Source organism: Neolamprologus brichardi, unplaced genomic scaffold (genome assembly GCF_056152115.1).
Source record: "Neolamprologus brichardi isolate AB-2024 unplaced genomic scaffold, ASM5615211v1 NODE_ptg000031l+_length_7269946_cov_1, whole genome shotgun sequence".
Lineage (NCBI taxonomy): Eukaryota > Metazoa > Chordata > Actinopteri > Cichliformes > Cichlidae > Neolamprologus > Neolamprologus brichardi.
This window is the reverse complement of record NW_028270136.1, coordinates 5,126,774-5,148,263: the sequence shown is the minus strand read 5'-3', so window position 1 is coordinate 5,148,263 and position 21,490 is coordinate 5,126,774. Positions and strand designations below refer to the sequence as shown.

Below are 21,490 nucleotides of genomic sequence, written 5' to 3'. Positions count from 1 at the left end.
ATACATACAAATACTCTCACATTCACACAACATGGAGACACACAGGAATGCACACACAATCACACCCCCCACACACACACTGTACTTCAGGATCCAGGCACCAACAACCCCAGAGGGGCGTGGTTTACCACGACTACTTTATTCTTCCTCAGCCAATCAGCAGCGCTCGTGCAATTGTTTCACATGTTTTTAAGATTGCACCTCTTCAAATGTATGACCCAGCACTTCGATGTTGTTTGCACCGCCACAAGATTCAGTCCACGGTCTGTGTCTGCATCTTCTTGTGGTTCATTGGTGGTTTTCTGTGTGTGTTTTATCCAGATGTGGGCCTTGTCGCCGACCGTCTTTGCTCTTCTAAGTCACAATTTGATGCTGGTCCACTCTGAGTTGGCTGTCTACTACCCTGCTATCCAGTACACCGTACTCTACTCCCTGTACTCCCACTGCACCAGGTAATACACCCACATGTCCACTGCAGCATTCTCAGTTATGCAGACATGCACTACAAAAGGGACGGGCCACCCTCTGAATCTTTTTGTTCAGGTGTTTTCAGTCCCCTTGCAGCAGGTGTGTAAATCAAGCAGACATGCGGCGTGCCTTTATGCACACTTGTGAAAGAACATCCTTTTCTCAGGCTCGGTGCTGTAACAGGACGCCACCCCTGCATTTAGCTGGGCTGACCACATGGAATATGTTGATGCTGAAGATGAGCTGGAACCAGGCAGGAACGCTAACGGTCAGGAAGATGATGCTGTGTTGGGCATCGGCTTGGACATTCATGGTTTTTCGGATGATGAGCAGGAGAGCCTGCGTCGGCCCAGTGTGCTGCCGCTGCTCCGCTGACCAGCCACGATGACAGCGCTTTGTTTCCCTCCTCAACGCGGTCAGAATTGTCACGCAAGACATTGTCACGCGCCTTGGCCTGTATTTGGCCTGTATTTGTATAGCGCTTTACTAGTCCCTGAGGACCCCAAAGCGCTTTACATATCCAGTCATTCACACATTCACACACTGGTGATGGCAGCTACATTGTAGCCACAGCCACCCTGGGGCGCACTGACAGAGGCGAGGCTGCCGAACACTGGCGCCACCGGGCCCTCTGACCACCACCAGTAGGCAACGGGTGAAGTGTCTTGCCCAAGGACACAACGACCGAGACTGTCCAAGCCGGGGCTCGAACTGGCAACCTTCCGATTACAAGACGAACTCCCAACTCTTGAGCCACGATCGCCTTGGTGTTCCCCCAGATGAGCTGGAGGAGGCGCTGGGGAGAGGGAGGTCTGGGCTGCTGCCCCCGCATAAGCGGAATAAAATGGATGAATGTCCCTCAGGTGCAGCGTCCTACCTGTTCAGACCGACTGGTTTCTTGGCTGTGACCCAGGTTTGGTGTGGACGTCTACTGTGGCAGTTTAGGCTTCAGCTGTGGTGGGCCTGTGTCGTCATACGCCCACCCTTCAAGTTAAAGCGTTGAAATGTTACCACATCGGAGGACACGCAGCAGATGTCCACGTGGTCGTCATGGGTCATTCTAACAGTAACAGTGGAAACCCAAAGCTGATTCATATTATATGGGTGGTGTTGTAAAACTAGCTGAATGAAGAAGTTTGTCTCTGTCACTGAAGATTATCTGTGTGAAGCTTTGGCTCCCAGTCCAAACTGAAAGGACGGTTCGTGTCTCTCGATACTTCTGTTTTATGGCTGCTTCTCTAATCAGATGACCTCCTCTGTCTCTGTTTGCAGGCACGATCACTTCATCTCATCCAGCTTGTCGTCGTCTTCTCCCTCTCTGTTTGATGGTGCTGTCATCAGCACTGTAACCACGGCAACTAAGAAGCATTTCAGCACACTGCTGAGTCTTCTCGGAGGTCTGCTGTCCCGGGAGCATCTTTACCCCGAGGCCAGGTTCTCTCCCCCCATTTTAACCAAACACAGCTCAGTGTTCATGTTCACTGTTTAGCTAAATAACTCATTAGCTGTCTAACGATGACTGTAAACCAGATTCAGCATATGAAACATATCGGATACAGCTATTTAACAGTCTTATGTTGGTATGTTAGGAAACTGCTTCTCACCTGGGCTCAGGAGATCTCTCTGCTGATGAAGAAGTCGGACACCTACAGCCCCCTCTTCTCCCTGCCCTCCTTCAACAAGTTCTGCAGAGGGATTCTGGCTAACGGTGAGAATAAACTCCAGAATTGTGCTTTACTCAGGTTTCACCACTGAGCAGGATGTTTAATGCTGTCCTCGTTTTCTGTGGACAGCTCTGAATGAAGATCAGAGTATCTGCCTCCAGACCTGCCACACTCTACAGGTCCTTTCTTCATCACTGTCTACTGAGCTGCTGCAGAGGTGAACGGCTTGTTTCTGACCTGCACGTATATGGAAACACATGATGCCTAATGTGTGTTCTCCTGTATTAAAGCCTCTGTGTGTGTCTGTGTGTTGTGGGTTGGGGGTGTCTTAGGTGTACAGATGTGTGCAGAGTGCAGTTGGTCCACTCAGCCATGAGGGTGAGGCAAGCTTATGGTAAACTTCTCAGGACAATCCCTCTTGATGTGGCTCTGAGGTAAGACTTGCTGCACAGCTGCAAACGTGATTTGATATATACATCGTTAACGTGTTGTTTTTAGCAGGGGATGTCTTTCCCATTGCTCTGGTGTAATATAGAGGCATCACCCAGCATCTGATAGACTAACAAGCTCCACAGTCTTGACGTCGGTTCATACTCAGCAGGATGAAATGTTTTGGATAATTTGCCTTTGGGATGAAAGCTGTGGTATTCGCCACACAGCAGAATATATCCACTACAAAACACCACGTTCAGACTTGAAGCATTTGGTGCTGTAGCAGCTGTTGGCTCCTGGCTACACAGAGCCTAAACTCTCTGAGCTCCACTTTAATGAAAGGCAGTCAATAAACCTGCTGTTACTTTGGCTCATTTTCCTGTATCTAGTAGAGTGTGGGTGTGGCTAATGATTAGCTAAGGTTGTACCTGTCTGAACAATAAGTGGTCCTGGTTAATAACTACAGACTACTACTTATACAGAGTTATTACTTAGCCTTGAGTTGAGTCTAACTACAACCCGGCAGGTCCCGATTCATTAACCAGCTGCTCGGCTAAAGCTGTCTCACAGCTGATGTGAGTGCAGGTTGTTGCATCCTGCCTGACTGCCATTTGTCAAATAAATTAAATAGTTTTGATTAAACGTATGAAAGGGAGCTCAGTTTAACCAATCTGTACATCTATGACTGTCAGAGCTGCACACTCACAAACGTCATGCTTTTCATCAGCACTCATAGTTAGGGGACAGTTGGTGTTAGATTTGAACCGCAGTTGTGGAGATCGGATGCATGTTCTCAGCATATGCGTGTATATTGCTTGTTCACAGTAACCACAGCCATCCTGAAATGAGGAAGATCTCTCTGGCCATTCGCCACCACATGAGCCATGCTCCCAGCAGCACTTTCCACCCCCAGGACTTCAGCGACCTTATTAGCTTCATCCTATATGGCGTCCTGCACCGTGGAGGGTAATGGCACAGTGACAGCTGCACAGAACTCTGAGAATGTCTTTTGTTTTACAGTCTCGTGGTCATTTTGGATTTTTGGTAGTCGTGCTGTGGGTTTACACTAGGGCTGCCACAAACGATTATTTTGATAGTCGACTAATCAGATCATCATCCATTGGACGTAAAACGTACAGCTTATTGCACCAGCAGCATCTGCTCTTATATAACTATCATTAGCTTACAGCTGTAAGTGTTTAAGGTCTGTGCTAACTAAAAATAAAGACAAGATGATAGTTTATTAAATTTTAATGAAATCTGCAGATTGTTTCGGTGAAGTTTAATAAACTCCTTGCTATCTAAAATATAACAGGACACCGGAGTAAATTCTCGAGCATCTCACACTTCTGATAATCAGCTGTCTGCTTGACGTTTATTCAGCTGTGTAAAAACTATAACTTTAATCTCAGCCAAACCGATTTACTCAGGAACAAATAAAATACTAAAAAAAGCCAAACAATAACATTTTAAGTTATCTAAGTGACTTATATATCATGTTTAACCTGAGTAGCGAGAGACGGCGGTGGGTTTGAAAACGATTTGCCGGGAGTCCGGTGTTCTCACGGCTCTAGTGAGCCTAGCCCCCGGCTAGCTATCGAGCTAGTGGCTAACAGACGTCTCCGAAAACATCGGAGCGCTTTTGAAAATATGTGGTGTCTTGATAAACTGAGCAGATATTTGAGGTTTACACAGCTACATTCTCGCCTGAAAATATGTTAAGCGTTTATTTTGTGACCCAGAAAGAATAATAAGAGTAATATTAAAACTAACTAGCTGCCGCCATTGTTGGAAACTGAGCTGGGCTGCGCTATGAATTCTGGGACACAGCTTCTTCTTCTTCGGGGTTTAACGGCAGCTGGCATCCTTGTACATGCAGTGCTGCCATCTTCTGTTTCAGTCCGTTATTACACTCTTAAATCCTACTACTTATTCCTGCGTCTTTTGTGATCTTACAAAGCTTCAAACGACGCGTCGACTATTAAATCAGTCGTCGATGATTTTGATAGTCGACGTAATCGTGACTAGTCGACTAATCGTGGCAGCTCTAGTTTACACAGATGTGTGTATCATGACGATTTAAAGTCAACTATAGTGAGAGATTCGTGTCAGGTCTGTGTAATGTAAGGGAAATCTGTGATGCACGCTTGGTTTTATGGATGATAGTACTTGTGATGAATAAAGGTGGTCATATCCTGTATCTACAGCAAGGACTCGTGGCTGGAGCGTCTGTACTACAGCTGCCAACGCCTTGAGAAACAGGATGGCCGTGGAAGTACTGATGGTAGCAAGCCAGACGTGGTGACACGGGCACTGCTGAAAACAGAGGTGTTGCTATGGCAGTGGGCAGTGTGGGAGGCTGCACAGTTCACTGTGTTATCCAAACTCCGAACACCTTTGGGTCGAGCTCAGGACACCTTCCAGACCATTGAAGGTAAAGTGAAGAGTTCATGTGTTCATGTAACCTCCAGAAGAGGTTTCTCAGATACGTACAGATGCTGCTGGTAAAGAAATAAAACTGGTCTGCTTTGTTGCAGGTATGATCCGGAGCTTGGCTGCACAGAGTCTGAACCCTGAGCAGGATGTTGGAGCTTGGGCGGGCAGTGGAAGTGACAGCGATGGTCACCACTTAAATCAGCTCCGCCTCACTTTGCTGCTTCAGTACCTGGAGAACCTGGAGAAGCTCATGTACAATGCCTACGAGGGCTGTGCTAATGCTCTGACGGCTCCACCAAAGGTGCGCAAAGACAAACTCCGCTGCACTGGGGCTCGAAAATTAAATAGTTTAACATTTTGACACTGAAGGAGATGATAGAGCCTCAGAGTTTTATCTTTACTACAAGTGTCCTTGAATTTTGTGATAAAGGAAAAAGATACTGAGTCACAGTTTGTCAGTAATTTATAAGTGCAAACAAAATGTATGAAGGACGTTTTTAATCTTTTGTCTCCAGGGAGTGATTGAAGCTGCTAACCCTTACACATAGCCTCCTCTATGATGTCACATAATAAAAGTGAAACAACTATTTTCTATCTGGGACTTAGTGTCCTGGATCGATTGACAATTGATTGATTAATAATCAGTCGCTCGTATAAATGATCACGCGTGCCTTTTTCGCCGCTTCTCAGGGAATTCGGACTTTCTTCTACACGAACCGTCAGACGTGCCAGGACTGGCTGACGAGGATCCGCTTGGCACTGATGAGAGTTGGTCTTCTGTCTGGACAGCCAGCAGTAACTATTCGCCACGGGTTCGATCTGCTCGCAGAGATTAAAAACAGTGGCACTCAGGTCTGTGTTAGTAGAGTATCCTCTGTGTATTTATGTATTAGATGTAGTAGAGAAAATATTCATATTACTTCACTTGTTTGTCATATTACAGTAATCAGCACTGAATGTAGTACACAGCTGCAGTCAGAGGCTTAGGATGCTAGCCACTGGATTTAACTAGCTAAGGTCACCACGCTGCACAACCCTTCTCCTCAGTTCACTGACCATCTTCCTGTTTGCTGATGACATATTTAACATCTGAGAAATCTAACGTAGCGTTCTACCTTTAACCCTTTAAAGCCGGTCAGAGCAGCACGCTCCGTTTTGCGTAACTACTTTTAAATCCCGGTAGCTCTGCAACCACGTGAGCTAGCGCAATAATTATTTTTGCATATGAAACCGGAGGAGTTGTACTTACATCTTATGCCATCAGCTTGTCCTCGGTCACAGTTTCCTTCCACATATAGCTTTGCAAAAACTGCATAAAAAGCACTTGCAGCAACAAAAACATAATATTCCAGAAACACGCTTTGCTGATCCGATCAGCTGTTCATAACACTTCCTACATCCATCAGCGCGAACTATCGCATGTCCGCCATGACCTGCCCGAAACTGGAAGTGACGTCATTTCACGGAAATGTAGTTTTTTACCATCAGGGCCTCATGAGCCTATACTGGTGTTTTTAAAAGTTATGTTTGACTTTATGACTTTCTGTGTGGTTTCTGGGATGCTTAGGACTCATATTGCACTGCTGGAAATAGTTTATTTTGATGCATATGCTGCTTTTTTGCAAATTTGCATCATAATATTTATTTTCGTTTTTCCTGCAGTGTATAAAAATTGGTGTATTTCAAAAATAAAACCATGAAGACACTCAAAATAAATTTCCTGTGGTGGGAAACTATTTTGTGCAACTTTTTTGTATTTACAGTTTTGAGGGATAAGCCTCTTAAATTTCTCTAACTAGAAATATATGTTAAAAAAACAAAAACGATTTTCAATTTTTTTGTAGTTTATTGCACTTTATTGCAATTTATGTAATTACTATGCACTTAATGCAGACATATTATTAAAATTTAGGCTATAATGGTTGTATTGATGTATAGCAACTTGAAATGCTCCCAAAAATGGCTCCACAGCATGTAAACATATAATATAAGCTCTGGCGGACTTGGTTCTATGGTCGGTCTTAAAGGGTTAAACTGGCAGCTCAGCTAGAGTTAACCAAAAGGAACTCTTTGACCTGACCCTTTGGTCATGTCTGGAGGAAACCAGGTATCGCTTATTACCTGGTCAATACCATCCCATCGTCCAACAGGACATCCCAGGCACACAAACCAAGATAACAAAAGTGTCCCAGCCATAGTCCAAACTTGATCTGAACTGAACAGATGTGACAATGGCTGTGCACCGAGGTTCTGCATAGAACAACAGGAGAAACTGCCCAAAAATGAGTGTGCTGAGAGGCTGTAACATGACAAAATGTGGGTGCTGTGAATAAGTGCTGCAGTAAATCTGTTTGTGTAAATTCTGAGTGTTAGATTAGGCGGCGTATCATTTGACCATCCTACAAATACTGTGGTAATAAATAGAGTCGTCTGTCTGGGTGACCTGTGGTTCTGTGGACTTTAAAGGGTCCAGAGCTGGAGGTGCCCGTGGTGTTGCTTGTGGAGGCTCTGCTGGAGTTGCATTGTCCCGAGGCCATCCAGGGCTTGGCAAGTTGGAGTGCCTCAACTTCAGGCAAGAGTATGGGCTGGTTGTCATCGGTGGCGCTGCAGGCCGAGGGACGGTAAGGACGGGCACGCTAACCAATTATCCTCATGGTTCACACTCATGTAGTTTCATTGCTGTAATCGACTGTGCATATGTTTGTATGTGCAGGTTTGAGAAAGCAGCCCAGGAGTATCAAGACCAGCTGTCTGCAGTCACAGGGATGGACTGCAGCATCAAAGGCTCCGACTCCTTCATGCTCAAACTGTCCAGCAACACAAGCAGTCCAAAACACTGTAGCAATGGTAACTATCCATGTCCCCTTAGATCGCAGCATGTTCATTTGTTCAGCTTTCTGTTCCTGTAGCACAGCTGTGAGGCACGCTGCAGGTCGGCTGTGGATCACCTGACTCTTAATGTGTGTTTTCTGATGCTTTCTTTGTTTTTTCATCTTTCCTTTAAGTTTCACTGATGCTACGATGCTTGGTGTCATTTTCAACAGGTGACAGCAGGAAGACGGTGTTACTGAAGTCGAACGAGTGCTCTCCAGAGGTGCTGAACTTCCTGGCCAACAAAGCCTGTCAGTGTTATGTGGCACTTTGTGACTGGGCTTCTGTTAAGGAGTGGCAGGCCACTGTCAGCACCCTCAAACAGAACTCCACCAATCCAGTCAGCATCAACCTGAAGACAGATTTCAATTACATCCATGCTTTGAGTCACTTTGAGGAGGGCGATCTAGCAGAATGTGGGCTTCAACTGGAGCTGCTGCCTGGAGAGGATTACACCGCTCTGTCTGGCAGTAAGGACAAACTTGGTAAGTGTCCTTACACCACGAGTCTTAACAGACGTCTGGATCGTGGCTGAGTTGTGCGTTTGCAGTAAAACTGGTACAATGTATTTTTCCCAGAGTGTAATGTAGGATTTTAAAGTAATACCACAGGTATCTGCTAAAAGGCTCGGGACATTTTGAATCTGTGACCTTGACCTCAAGCTCAGCTTTTCTGAAAGTCAGATTTCTACCATGGGATCCATCTGCTGGTGGCTGCTGGTATTTCTAACTCTCTCTTTGTGCTCACATGTAGATCTGAAAAGGCTCCTGCCCTCAATGAGTCCAGATCCGACCGAGCTGCAGAGAGCTATCGAGGTGCAGCTCCTTCGCAGCGCCGTAAGTGCAATGACCAAAGTCAGCGAGCAGCAGGATCAGAGAGCAGCACCGAACTCAGAGTGAGTTTATTTTTATGGGTCAATCATTGTCAGATGCTTTACCCCATTAGGGTAATGAAACCCTTCTTAATAGGAAAACTGCCACATTTTAGCTTTCCATTGTTCAGTTTGCTCAAAGTATTTTTGTGATGAAGTCGGGCGTTTCAAGCCTTTCCTGACCATTTTCTGATGGCTGCACCTGAAGAACTAAATAAGCTGTTAATCCCACAGTGAAATGAAGTCACAGCAGCAAACACACAACAGACAACCGAGCAGCCACATAAGACAAAGCATAGAAACAGAGATATAAAGAGATGATTATTGAGATATAAATACAAACCTAAATATTATTATAAAGGGACACAAGTGTTACACTGTTTCTGGGATGTTATCACTGTGCAGGCATACGTTGTTTTCTATATACAAGAAGTGCAGTGATCGAATCCCAGATTGTAGCCAGAACATTTTCTTTTTGTTAATTGTAGTGGCAACCAAACTCCAGCCAAACTCATGCTGCCTGTCCAGCCCCGCCTCCAAGGTGTAACGACTCTGCGCTGTAGTGCTCACTTTCATCCAGGCCAACACGCTTGTTCCCAGCATTGAGCGCATACGGTTTACTGAACATTGGTTTTGTTGCTTAATATACATTTTTGTGTGTGTTGTGTATGATTGTTGTTATTAATTCGGTTCTTTCGTCAGCAGCAGGTTTACACTCCACACTGACAGAATAAGGTCATATAGTAACAATCAGGCTCGGCAAACACTGATGTGTGTGTAGGTACGGCAGGTGTTGCTGGAATAAACTGATGTGGTTTCCTTCAGAGATCAGTGCTGCTACTTTTTCATTGCTCTGATGCAAACTTCTGTTAATTCTTTTGCATGACAGCGAAAACTGAGACGTTTTAAACCTCGAGATAAACGAGAGCATGTTTAGCAGCACGTCCAAGGTAGGAGGGAGAGACTGACAGCAACAGACTGTCCTCTGTGCTCGTGTGAAAGAACTCGTTAGGCTGAAAGGTTTAAGAGTGTAAATCTCATCTATCCTTGGTATGTTCAGTCCACTTCCTGCCCCCACGTGGATGTGGGGTGGCTGATTCTGTAAAGTGAGACAGCAGAAAACGGTCTGTCGTCTGTTTTCTTTCCAAATGTTAATGTTTAAAATGTGTTATTTTTAGCACAGTGCCGTTTTCAGACTGGTAACAAATCGTGTGATGTGATGTTGCAGTACGTTGGTGCGCTGCTTGAAGCAGACCGGACGGATCTGCTTGGGTCCCCTCCGCCTGTCGACCCTCACCCTCTCTGAGACCCTGCCCACGTTTCCCACCCTGCAGCTCCACTCCACTGCCACCCTGGAGAATGCTCTGACTGGACAAGAGGTTCATGAATGAATTCAATTCATTAGCATCTAAAACGACTTTACAGTTACACACACACACACACACACACACACCTTCTAGGTTCTGGTTGCCTTTCATAAGTAGCGTTAACTTCAGACGAAGCAGCTGCAATGAGCACCAACTTGTCCAGTTTAAAGAAACGTGGCTCATCTTCACCTTTGCTCTTCACAGGACTGTGTGATTCCTCTGTGCAGTGAGGCTCTGAACTCGTGTAAGCAGCAGGATGCCCAGCTGTTCCTTCATGCCCTCAGATACAGCACATTTCAGAGACAACTCCTCCACAAACTTAAGGGTAACCATCGAGTCCTGTTGTTTCTGACAGAATTAATCACACCTCACTTTTATTTCAGCAGCATCGAAAAAGAAAAAAACAATTTAATTTATGCGTGCTTCATAAATTGTCAGAGCAGTTCTTCCAAGACAGAAATGAAGCCACTTGCCTGAGCCTGGATTAGAGAAGAAGTCGGTTGGACCTGACGTTACTTTACAAAGTCCCAAATGCAGCTTTGTGCTGCAGACGTACTTCTTGCTGTGCTGAACGTGATCACTGTGCTGCATAGACAAAGGGCCGTGGAAACATGCTGGATGTATTTGTCCATGTAAAGCTCTAACATTTCTCCTCATTCTTGCCTAGGTTACTCCTCCTCCACTGATAGCCACCTGATGGAGCTTTGTCTGACTGCTGTCAAATTTGCCCGTAAAAAAGGCAACATTACACTGGCCTCCCGCCTGCTCAGACAGTTCAGTGACACACAAACACAAGAAGAAGAGCAGGAAGAGCACCTGTGCAAGGCCTTCAGGCGTCTTAATCTTGAAGGCACCCTGGGGGAGAAATGGGGACCAGAGGTGGAGATAGAAAAAGCCAAAGTCCTGAGAGCTGCAGGTGAGGAAACATCTACTTTATTCTACCTTACTCTCCATCGGATGGGAGAAAAGCTCTGTGAACGCACACACACACGTGTATATTTATATCCTTGTGGGGACATCTCATTGACATAATGCTTTACCTAGCCGCTTACTCTAACCTTAACCATTAAAAATTAATGCCTGACCCTGACCCTAAACCTAACCATAACCTATCTGTGACCCTGACACTAAAACCACATTTTGAGCCCCACAAGGGCTGTTTGTCCCCTCAAGTATAGTAAATGACCAATGTTTGGTCCCCATGAAGATGTTAATACCTGTCTACACACACACACACACACACACACACACACACACACACACACACTCCAAACCCAGGAAGACCCAACAAAACAATTAAAATCAATGTAATATGATGAAAAATCCTTACTGGAATCAGTGAGGTGATTATTTAGAAACAGCTGGGAGATCTGGCTCCAAGAAGCACCTTGGTCTAACTTTGTGCTTAAAAATAAACGGAGGTTTTGGTTCCTGTAGTGGCGGCGCTCCGTCTCTATTTCACTCTTCTGTACCAGCTTTAGGAGTCAGTCCGGCAACATGCATTTGAAACGCGAGCAAGTCCAGGTACTTTTCTTGCAAAAAAGATGTTTATTGAAACTTTTAATTTACATGGAAAGACTCGGTCAAAAAACTGTGTTGCTTCCAGCTTATCCGACTCCCCAACTACGTAATTACAGTGTGCCGGAAGCCCAAAATACTAAAAAGTGAATTAGAATGTCGCACTTTTATATTCTATACCTTTAACAAAACAGCATTTTGAAATTAACTAGAAATTATATTCTTAACATCAAACATGTATATTTGTCCTCTAATCATTTTACCAACAAAATTAACCTTTAATTGGCTCTTACACTGACTGAACAGCTGATTTCGTTCGGTCGTGTGTTCACTCTGAGGTAGAAATGTGGACATCAGAGACAGTTCACTGAGCTGTGATATCAGGATGGCAGCCGACTCTGTGTCTGCTCTCACATCACTTTTATTAAAAACTGTTTCTGCAGCAGTTTATGACAAATTTCATTTTTCAAGAGTTATTCAGTGATCATTCACTGATGTGTAAGATATCCTCACTTCATCTATAGAGAGTTAGTCAGACAACCTAAAACTCCAGGTCCATATAAATGCACAGACTGGACACAAGGTATCCAGCTGCTGCTGTTCCTCTGAAAGATGGCGGCTAAAAGGCGCCAGTTCTACGCGGGGATTAAGCCACATATTGATCTTCGAATGTTGTGGGAGAACTGAATGCACGACTGATGCTCTTGGAGAGCTTCTCTCCTGCACGCTTGACCAAACAGGCATTTGTATTTCCTCTGACCACTTTGCCACAGATAGCGTGTTGGCGCCCTCTTGTGGTCAAGTGTGTAAGACATGCTGTCCCGGTGCCCGTTACCTCCGTGACAAGTGAGCGAGGTGTCTGCATGGTCACAGCCATGGAAACGCGACGCTCTGCGGGCTGTGTGATCGCCGACAGCATTGCAGTGTTTTACAAAACGTGACAGCGCTGTGGGCAAACTGCCTGGACGCACGTGACGGGACAGTTTAATACAGCGTGCATGAAGAAGTGCTTGGAAAACAACACGGAAAACTTTGCATCGTTTCCCTCTGGTCGCTATGGTAACATCCACCCAAAGACTGCTTCCCAGCCGTGGAGTCTTGAGCGCCTGCACCTGATCTACTTTAGGGATCCTGAAACGGTGCCACAGTTTCAAAGCCTCAGCATCTCTCTTTTCTCCTCACATCTCATCTCCATCTCTTTATCTGTTCTTCTGACGACTGCACCAGAGACATTGATCTTGTCAACGAGGAACTCCGTGACCAGGGCTGTGAAGGAGTTCCTCTTTCACCTTAGTTGTGAGGTTGGTGAGCCTGAGCCAGCGTGCTGCTCCTGGAGAGTCACCAGGCCTGTGGCTCTGCCAGTAGCCACTAATTTGTGGAGGCAGAGGACGTGGTCAGTGAAGATGCAGATTTCTTCACACTGGCGTCTGGTTTAGCTGTCATGTCCTCTTCTAGCTCAGCTTGGTCAGCCATTAGCATAGAGCAGCTGCTTTGTAGCACTTATCAGTAAGGAAGCCTTCCTTCCAGGCGAGGGACGGGGCTATGAAGACGAAGACGACTTTGGGTAAATGATAGATTAAGCTGCGTGCTTACACATATCTCGCATGTCGAAATCCAGGGGAGACGCCATTGCAGGTTTATCACTTAGCTGGTAGCTGAGCGCTTTGCAGCCCAGCTGATGCTAGCCAGGGAGTTGGAGTCCACCTCCTTGTTGTCAGGCAGCAGGAACTGTGTCGGCCGACTCCTCCTCATTCTCGTTAAAATCTCCTCCCTGTTCTCGTAGCATCTCCTCCCATATGAACTCCAGCAGGGGAGAAACCCTCACATCCTCCATGTGGCTCCAACAGGAAAGTGGTAGTGATGGTCTGTGGGTCTCATCTGCACAGCTCACGCCTGGTGTTGCAGCCAGATCCTCAGGTATCTCCATTTCGCCTTGCTCTGCAGCAGCCACAGGTTAGCCTGGTGAGCTAACCTACTGTGGAGCAGCTTGTGTGGACAAGCCACGCAGTGGATACGATCACGAGTGGATCTCAAAGCAGCCTGAGCATGCGATAAACCCATGCATGCTCCACACGGGTGTGCATCTCAACCTGAAGCCTTTTTGCATCAAGGATGCAGTTCTCTAGCTTCCCTTCCATCTTCACTGTAGCTCCTCTGAACAAGTGCTTGACTCTGTGGTATAATTCTCAGCCTTAAAAAGCAGAAAACTTGGAAGCTGGATGGAAAAGTGAGTCTCACTAATTTAGAAGACCATCATGTAGTCTGGAAGAAGAGTTTGCTGCTCTCTCAGTAAGGGAGAAGAAATTACTCATAACCTTCTCATGAATGTAAAATTATGCACAGCTACTTTGAACAGCAGTTATATTAAACGCCTTTCCTCCAGTTGAAGTTTACAGAGATGAGTTTGCTCGTGTGTGCGCTCAGTCATCAGCTGGTTCTCTTTGCTGAAGGAAGCCAACAGACCTGACCTGGGGTCTGTTGGCTTCCTCTGTCCTTGCTGCCAGCAGCTGGAAGCAATGATAATGATGATGATGATGGTAAATGATGAATAATTAAAAGTAATAAATCATTAATCATCAATACATCAGAAAAGCAGACAGTGGCAATTTAAAACGCACAGTTTGACATCTTATAAAACAAATATGGACGTTTCTCTGCACTCTGAGTCCCCGTCCAGCTGTTCAGCAGTAATGCCACTGAAATGTGACAGAGATCCTATTTTACATAACCCAGGTGTGCAGAGCATTGATGGTCCTGAGGCACTGTTTCTAAGTGTTTGTTTCTCAGCAGGTCAGTCGCTGACAGCCATGGAGATGCTGAGCAAAGCTGCTCTGTCTTATTGCCATTTGGGGAAGAACGAAGGCGCCGCCTGCCGCTCGCTGCTGACACTCTGCAAATGGTTGCTGGCCGACTGGAAGGACATGACGCCTCAGCTCAAACAGGTTCACTGCTTTTTGGAATATTTGGTGATGATGATCACGTATGCAAAGAGCTGTGCCCAACATGAAAGCAGTAAAGTTAGTCGAACACGAGAACATTAAATGTAAGAAGCGGACCAATGATGGGACCCAACCCTGTAACCTGCTTTGGCTCAGCTGATATTTGTCCTGATTAAGAGAAGCAACATTTCCTCTGTTACTGTTTCAAGTGTAAGTGAAAGCTGACCCAGGTCTGTGTGAAACAGCCACATATGCAGACGTACTTTGGAGACGCAGCTTGTGGTGGAGCTGATTGTCTCCACCAGAAGCTTCTGACGTGTCCAGGCTGCTCCCCTGATCACTTTATTCAGTCCATCGCCAGCATTGTGAAGATTGTGTTCAGTGTTGGTGCAGGCGATCTAGGGTGGACAGGTGCTGCATATAGCATAAGGAAAATGAAAAGCCCAGGTTGTAATCCAGCATGGAGTCATGTGCTGCCCCCCCTTCTTTATTGTCCTGTTAAAGATATTTAACCAAAACATAAAAAATAGGGTAAAGGGCTTCTTGAAGCATCTTCGACACATGTTTGGAAAAGAATAAAATCTGTCTAATATAGCAGATGTGATATTTAAAATGCTGATTTCAGGCTGTTTATGTTTTTGTAGGTGGTAAAGAAATCTGCAGCAGTGAACTCGTGCAGCGCTGTGGGCAGCATGTCGGCTCTGAGCAGGAACATCGCTGCTCTGCTGGAGCTCCCCCTGGAGGATCAGGCCATCCCATCAGTCACTGCTGAGATCTCAGGTACCAGTGGATCCTGATGTATCCACACAGGACATCTCTGCGCTGCAGTGATGTTGATTGTCCCCCTCTTAACTCTAATATTCCCATGTGAAGCACTTTGAAATAACTTCCTGTTTTAACAAAAAGCATTAAATTAGACGGTGTGTCTGAACTTCTGACAGGTGTACGTCTGTATTAACCTGACACTCTGTCCTCTATGTCAGCACTACATGTTGGCTTTTCTGCTCATGATAAACAGTTAAAATCTTCAAACTAAAAAACACTGAATAGTTTTGTTACACTTTCTTTTCAAACATAGTTCTCAGTTTTTCTCCAGTCCAGCTGATCCCAGATAACTAGAAGTTAAACATGCTTCCCAGGCTCAGGAGGATCACTTACTCAAAATGACGAGACACCATGTACCTGTAGATGAATACTGAAATCTCCACAACCCTCTAACGTGTCTGATGTTGATGTTCTTCCCTGTACAGTCAATGTGGGTGTTGGAGAGCCAGACTTTGTGTTGGGTCAGCTGTATCAGTTGTCCACCAGTCTGGCTCCAGATGTGGCAAAGTCCTGGGCAGCCCTGGCCAGCTGGGCTTACCGCTGGGGCAGGAAGGTAGTCGATAATGCCAGGTTAGTGGACACACACACACACACACACACACACACACACACACACAGACTGTTGTGTATGCTCTACTGGTCTTTGGTGGAAACATTACTTTTAATGGAGCTTCTCCTCTTCAGCCAAGGGGAGGGACTGCCTCTTCTTCCTGGGGAAAAGAAGGAGATAGAGGAGCTGCTGCCAGCAACAACGAGCGAAGAAGACAAGGACATGATCTTCAGTATTCTGGGCCAGGCCATGTGTCGACCTACTGGTATCCAGGTAAAGTCATGAACAGCTGATAGTACATACAGTACACTGGGCGTAGTAGCGCTGTGAGGACACCAGCTGCTGCTGAGACGTGTGGACCTGTGCTCGGGTTTCTCTCCACCTTTGCCTCCGTCTCCAACGTGTCAGCTTCCCTTTCATCTGCCTCAGCATCTGTGTTTTTAAAATACTGACTTGTGACCATGGCCGTACTGGTGTTTGACACATTTACCTGTTTATAAAAGACGATTGCGTCAGTTTCTGCAGTTGTTCACTGCGTGAAGAGGCGATGGCAGTTGCGTAGTACACTTCAGTAACAGGCTTGGTCAGGACATGTCTGTCAGGGGTACCATCAGCTGCTGCTGGCTGCTGCTGGCTGCCGCTGTCATATGTAGTGATTTGATCTCGTGCACAGGTATATGTACTTGGAACAGGGATGTCTTACACGTTGCAGCTTGTACTGCTGTGTTTTGATGACGTTTGCAGTTTCTGACCTCTGTCTGGACTCTTCTACATGCTTTGTTCTGTTCCAGCTTGTATCCAGTGCACGCTTGGTGTTTTCATTGTTTGTGTATTCTTGGATCCTTTTCTGCAGCCTGTGTAAACCCTGATGTTCTGCTTTGTGTCAGGATGAGGAAATGGCTCTGCAGCAGGAAGATGATGAGGATGACATGGTAGACGTGATTTGGCGGCAGCTCACCAGTTCGTGCCCCTGGCTGGGGGAGGCCAGCCAGCAGGTTACAGACGGTCTGATCCGAGTTTGGAGACTGGTCGTGGACCGTATCTTTGGTCTCTACCGCATCTCCTGCCAGGCCTACTTCACCTTCCTCAAGCTCAATGCTGGACACGTGAGTTTTCTAAAGCTGGTGACTGTGAAACAGCCATGTGAAGATCAGGACATGGATGTAAGTGCAGCGCTCTCCCTCACTCTGTGTGTGTTTTAGGTCCCTGTAGATGAAGACGACCCCAAAGTGCTGCTTTCATATCACAGCAGCAAGCAGAGCAATGATGATGTAATTGTCATGGCAACGCTGCGTCTCCTGCGTCTTCTGGTGAAGCATGCCGGTGAACTGAGAGAGGGGCTTGAGCTAGGCTTGGCTTCGACTCCTACGGCACCCTGGAGGGGTATGTCCTAATGCAGGTTTACTGTGTGTGTGTGTGTGTGTGTGTGTGTGTGTGTGTGTGTTTAATGGACATAATAGATGGTTTTTCACTCATAGTTGAAGCTTAGACAGACATTAAGAGCTTCCAACACTGCAGTGAAAACATCTCCATTCCCTGATGGAAATTGGTGGCAGTGAGGGATGAGATGGAAGTGCATGTGAAGATGAAAACAGTGGACGAACAGTCTTGTCCGTTTGTAACAAACAGCTTCATCGTGATGTGAAGGCCACTGGTCCTCAGAGCCTGATGCCCTCAGGCGTCTGTCTCCTACCCTGAAGTCTCTGTGTCTCGCAGCCCGGCCAGAACTGGAAACAAGCACAGGGTGTCTGATCCACAGAGTTCACAGAAATTAAGTTAGTGGAAATGTGTGCTGTTCATGTGGTCAGGGGGCAGTCTGTGCTCTGTTGGCTCCAGGGTACCAAGTGACTGCTGAAAGGTTACTAATGTTCTGTCCAGTGATGCCTGGTTTACATAGGCTATGTTCACACTGCAGGCGAAAGCGCATCAAATCCGATTTTTCTGACCCTATGCGACCATCTATCGATCATGGTATGACAGTGTGTGTCGGCACAAATCCGATATTTTCAAATCCGATCTGGGTCACTTTTGTATGTGGTCCTGAATCCGATACATATCTGATGTTTTAGAAAGCTGCTGTTTGATGGTCAAGTTGCATTAAATCCGTCTTTTACGTCACTGACACAAGACAGACGCCAATTATCAGCGCCGGAGAAGACATCGCGAACGCTTCCTGTCCATCCAGTGAAACTGTTGGGAAGACAACGTTGGAGAAACGTGAACATTTTATTTGTTCTGTATAATCTGCAGATTCTGACAGAAATCTGCAACTATCCTTTGAAGCAGCGCTCCTCTAAAACAGCAATAAGGATCATTATTAGGTTATTTACATTATTATGTAAATAACAAAATAACTTAAAGCAAAAATTGGGAAACGTAAAGTCTGAAGTCTTTATATTAAGGGCCATCAGTCAAACAATACTGTTGTTCTGGGTCTAAACAGAGCGCGTTGTGTGTGACGTCTTCTTTTGCGCATGCGGGCGCTTTGAGCGTTCACACTAGAGCGCGTTTGCTGTCACATTTTATTTGTAGTGTGAACGAGCAGACAAAAAAATCTGATTTGATCAAAAAATCTGAATTGAGCATCAAGACCTGCAGAGTGAACGCAGCCTTAATGTAATGAATAAAAACAGCCACAGTGATAGGTTAGGGTTACTCTGCGAGTAATAAAGACATGAGAATGTCTCTGTGGTCAAGCTCCGAACTCTAGAGCAGACCTAGGAATGTTTGGTCCGTGCTGTAAATCAGCCGTGTCCAACCCCAGTCCTCGAGAGCTACCGTGCCGCAGCTTCTGACACGCCTGAATCAAATGAATGGCTTTTATCAGGTGTTTGCCAAACTTGATGGCTGCTGAAGAGGTAATCCAACCATCTGATTCAGCTGTGTTGTCGTTAGGGCTGCTACGACTACGTCGACTATCAAAATCGTCGACAACTGATTTAATAGTCGACGCGTCGTTTGAAGCTTTGTAAGATCACAAAAGACGCAGGAATAAGTAGTAGGATTTAAGAGTGTAATAACGGACTGAAACAGAAGATGGCAGCACTGCATGTACAAGGATGCCAGCTGCCGTTAAACCCCGAAGAAGAAGAAGAAGCTGTGTCCCAGAATTCATAGCGCAGCCCAGCTCAGTTTCCAACAATGGCGGCAGCTAGTTAGTTTTAATATTACTCTTATTATTCTTTCTGGGTCACAAAATAAACGTTTAACATATTTTCAGGCGAGAATGTAGCTGTGTAAACCTCAAATATCTGCTCAGTTTATCAAGACACCACATATTTTCAAAAGCGCTCCGACGTTTTCGGAGACGTCTGTTACCCACTAGCTCGATAGCTAGCCGGGGGCTAGGCTAACTAGAGCCGTGAGAACACCGGACTCCCGGGAAATCGTTTTCAAACCCACCGCCGTCTTTCACTACTCAGGTTAAACATGATATATAAGTCACTTAGATAACTTAAAAATGTTATTGTTTGGCTTTTTCAGTATTTTATTTGTTCCTGAGTAAATCGGTTTGGCTGAGATTAAAGTTATAGTTTTTACACAGCTGAACAAACATCAAGCAGACAGCTGATTATCAGAAGTGTGAGATGCTCCAGAATCTACTCCGGTGTCCTGTTATATTTTAGATAGCAAGGAGTTTATTAAATTTTAATGAAATTTGCAGATTGTTTCGGTGAAGTTTAATAAACTATCATCTTGTCTTTATTTTTAGTTAGCACATACCTTAAACACTTAAAGCTGTAAACTAATGATAGTTATATAAGAGCAGATGCTGCTGGTGCAATAAGCTGTACGTTTTATGTCCAATGGATGATGATCTGATTAGTCGACTAATTGCAAAAATAATCGGCGACTAGTCGACTATCAAAATAATCGTTTGTGGCAGCCCTAGTTGGAGTAGGGATGCAGCTAAAAGCTCCAGGACTGGAGTTGGAGACTCCTGCTGTAAACTCTTGTTTATGTCGGTCAGCCAAGGGTACCAAAAGACCACGCTTTTAACAAACGCTGCATTTAGCCAGTCATCAAGTATGTACTTGTTGCTTTTCATGTACTGATTCTTCGTGTTGTCTTTAGGGATCATCCCACAGCTTTTTTCGCGGCTCAACCATCCGGAGGCGTACATCCGACAGAGCATATGCAGCCTGCTGTGCCGTGTGGCCCAGGACTCCCCACACCTCATCCTCTACCCCGCCATTGTAGGCTCACTCTCCCTGGGAGGGGAAGCTCAGAATGCAGGCAGGCTTACTTTTTCTTCTCTTCCTTTTTGCAGCCATGTTCTCTGCAGCTGTTTAAAGAGTTTACATTAATATCTCAAATATTTCACTTTGCTTGTTCATTTGGTATTAGTCATACGTGCAAGATATGAAAATACATAAAGTCAGACTGTATAAAAAATCCTGTTAATGCAGTAAATGTATTTTTACTCCAGATGCATTTGTTTTATTTTGGTGGTATAAATGAGATCTGGTCAGTTACAGTTATTCTGAAACAAGTCTGCTCGGTTTGAAAGTAACTTTACATGAGTCTCTGACATCAGACACTGGGCTCGTCTTTCTGACGTCACATATTATAATCCTCTCGATTGGTTAATTTTGCAAACAGGGAGCAAACTGCCGTCGGCTCTGCCTACCTTCTTGGGGAGCATACAAGGAGAGGACCTAGGTGTGGATGAAGAGGAGCAGCTGGGGAGTGATGAACAAGGCCGATCATCAGAGGAGCTGGCGACCTGTTCAAGTCAAGACCAAGCCATGATGCAGGACTGTTACAGCAAGATTGTGGAGAAGCTGTCTTTAGCCAACCCCAGCATGGTGCTGCAGGTAGAAGGCTGACCGCGGTTACACGTTGTGTATGTACAGCTAAAGTTCAGTTAAAACATGTGATTTTCTTAAATGATTGACTCGTGTGTGCCGACCAGGTCCAGCAGCTGGTGGGTGAGCTGCGCAGAGTCACATTACTGTGGGATGAACTGTGGCTAGGTGTGTTACAACAGCAGCACATGCACGTCCTGCGCAAGATCCAGCAGCTGGAGGATGAGGTCAAGAGAGTGCAGAACAACAACACACTGCGCAGGTGAGCCTTACCTCACCCTCAGGACAGGGTCTACTCTTCTGTGTGCATCGCTGTTTGAAAAAAGATTTCAAACAGCAAATCATTGCTGAAAGGAAGATCAAAGCAAACCACGGCTGGCCCACAGTTCCTTTAGTACCACGGAGCCAACAATGAGCAAAGGTCTCACTGTGGAAAGGGACCAGAAATAGACCCACTAATACCAGATGGCTGTGGCTCAGGAGGGGTTTTCACCAGTTGTTGGTGCCCAGTCTGTCCCCCTCAGTGTCAGTATCTACCATACACCGCAGACGTGCTTCCTAACTCCTCGTGACCCAAAACAGATTCTGGACTTTCATCTGTTTTAGGAGCATCTCAGGTCTAAAACACCATCTTTCAAACCTCGGTTGATATCACACAGATGGTTCGCTCCTATCGTTCCTCAGCACCTTGAATTAAGAACGGTGATATAACACACCGGTGCACAACGAGTCCGCTCATCC

General features: G+C 45.7%; 1 protein-coding gene across 2 annotated transcripts in view; it reads left to right on the top strand.

The window, feature by feature from the left end:
- Window positions 1-21,490, top strand: part of smg1 (SMG1 nonsense mediated mRNA decay associated PI3K related kinase) — a 61,400-nt gene that overhangs the window by 15,843 nt on the left and 24,067 nt on the right. The window contains exons 14-38 of one of the 2 annotated variants that reach the window (XM_087837353.1): window positions 322-452; window positions 1,741-1,902; window positions 2,058-2,176; window positions 2,262-2,349; window positions 2,465-2,566; window positions 3,390-3,530; window positions 4,772-4,998; window positions 5,102-5,301; window positions 5,691-5,852; window positions 7,467-7,621; window positions 7,714-7,847; window positions 8,045-8,356; window positions 8,625-8,766; window positions 9,971-10,121; window positions 10,314-10,434; window positions 10,777-11,025; window positions 14,418-14,569; window positions 15,211-15,346; window positions 15,817-15,961; window positions 16,076-16,214; window positions 16,829-17,047; window positions 17,144-17,324; window positions 20,016-20,177; window positions 20,544-20,758; window positions 20,857-21,011. In XM_087837353.1, the coding sequence (XP_087693479.1) occupies window positions 322-452; window positions 1,741-1,902; window positions 2,058-2,176; window positions 2,262-2,349; window positions 2,465-2,566; window positions 3,390-3,530; window positions 4,772-4,998; window positions 5,102-5,301; window positions 5,691-5,852; window positions 7,467-7,621; window positions 7,714-7,847; window positions 8,045-8,356; window positions 8,625-8,766; window positions 9,971-10,121; window positions 10,314-10,434; window positions 10,777-11,025; window positions 14,418-14,569; window positions 15,211-15,346; window positions 15,817-15,961; window positions 16,076-16,214; window positions 16,829-17,047; window positions 17,144-17,324; window positions 20,016-20,177; window positions 20,544-20,758; window positions 20,857-21,011 (4,100 nt within the window). Of the gene's footprint in view, window positions 1-321; window positions 453-1,740; window positions 1,903-2,057; window positions 2,177-2,261; window positions 2,350-2,464; window positions 2,567-3,389; window positions 3,531-4,771; window positions 4,999-5,101; window positions 5,302-5,690; window positions 5,853-7,466; window positions 7,622-7,713; window positions 7,848-8,044; window positions 8,357-8,624; window positions 8,767-9,970; window positions 10,122-10,313; window positions 10,435-10,776; window positions 11,026-14,414; window positions 14,570-15,210; window positions 15,347-15,816; window positions 15,962-16,075; window positions 16,215-16,828; window positions 17,048-17,143; window positions 17,325-20,015; window positions 20,178-20,543; window positions 20,759-20,856; window positions 21,012-21,490 lie in introns of both variants that reach the window. The other variant, XM_087837352.1, reaches the window with a different exon arrangement.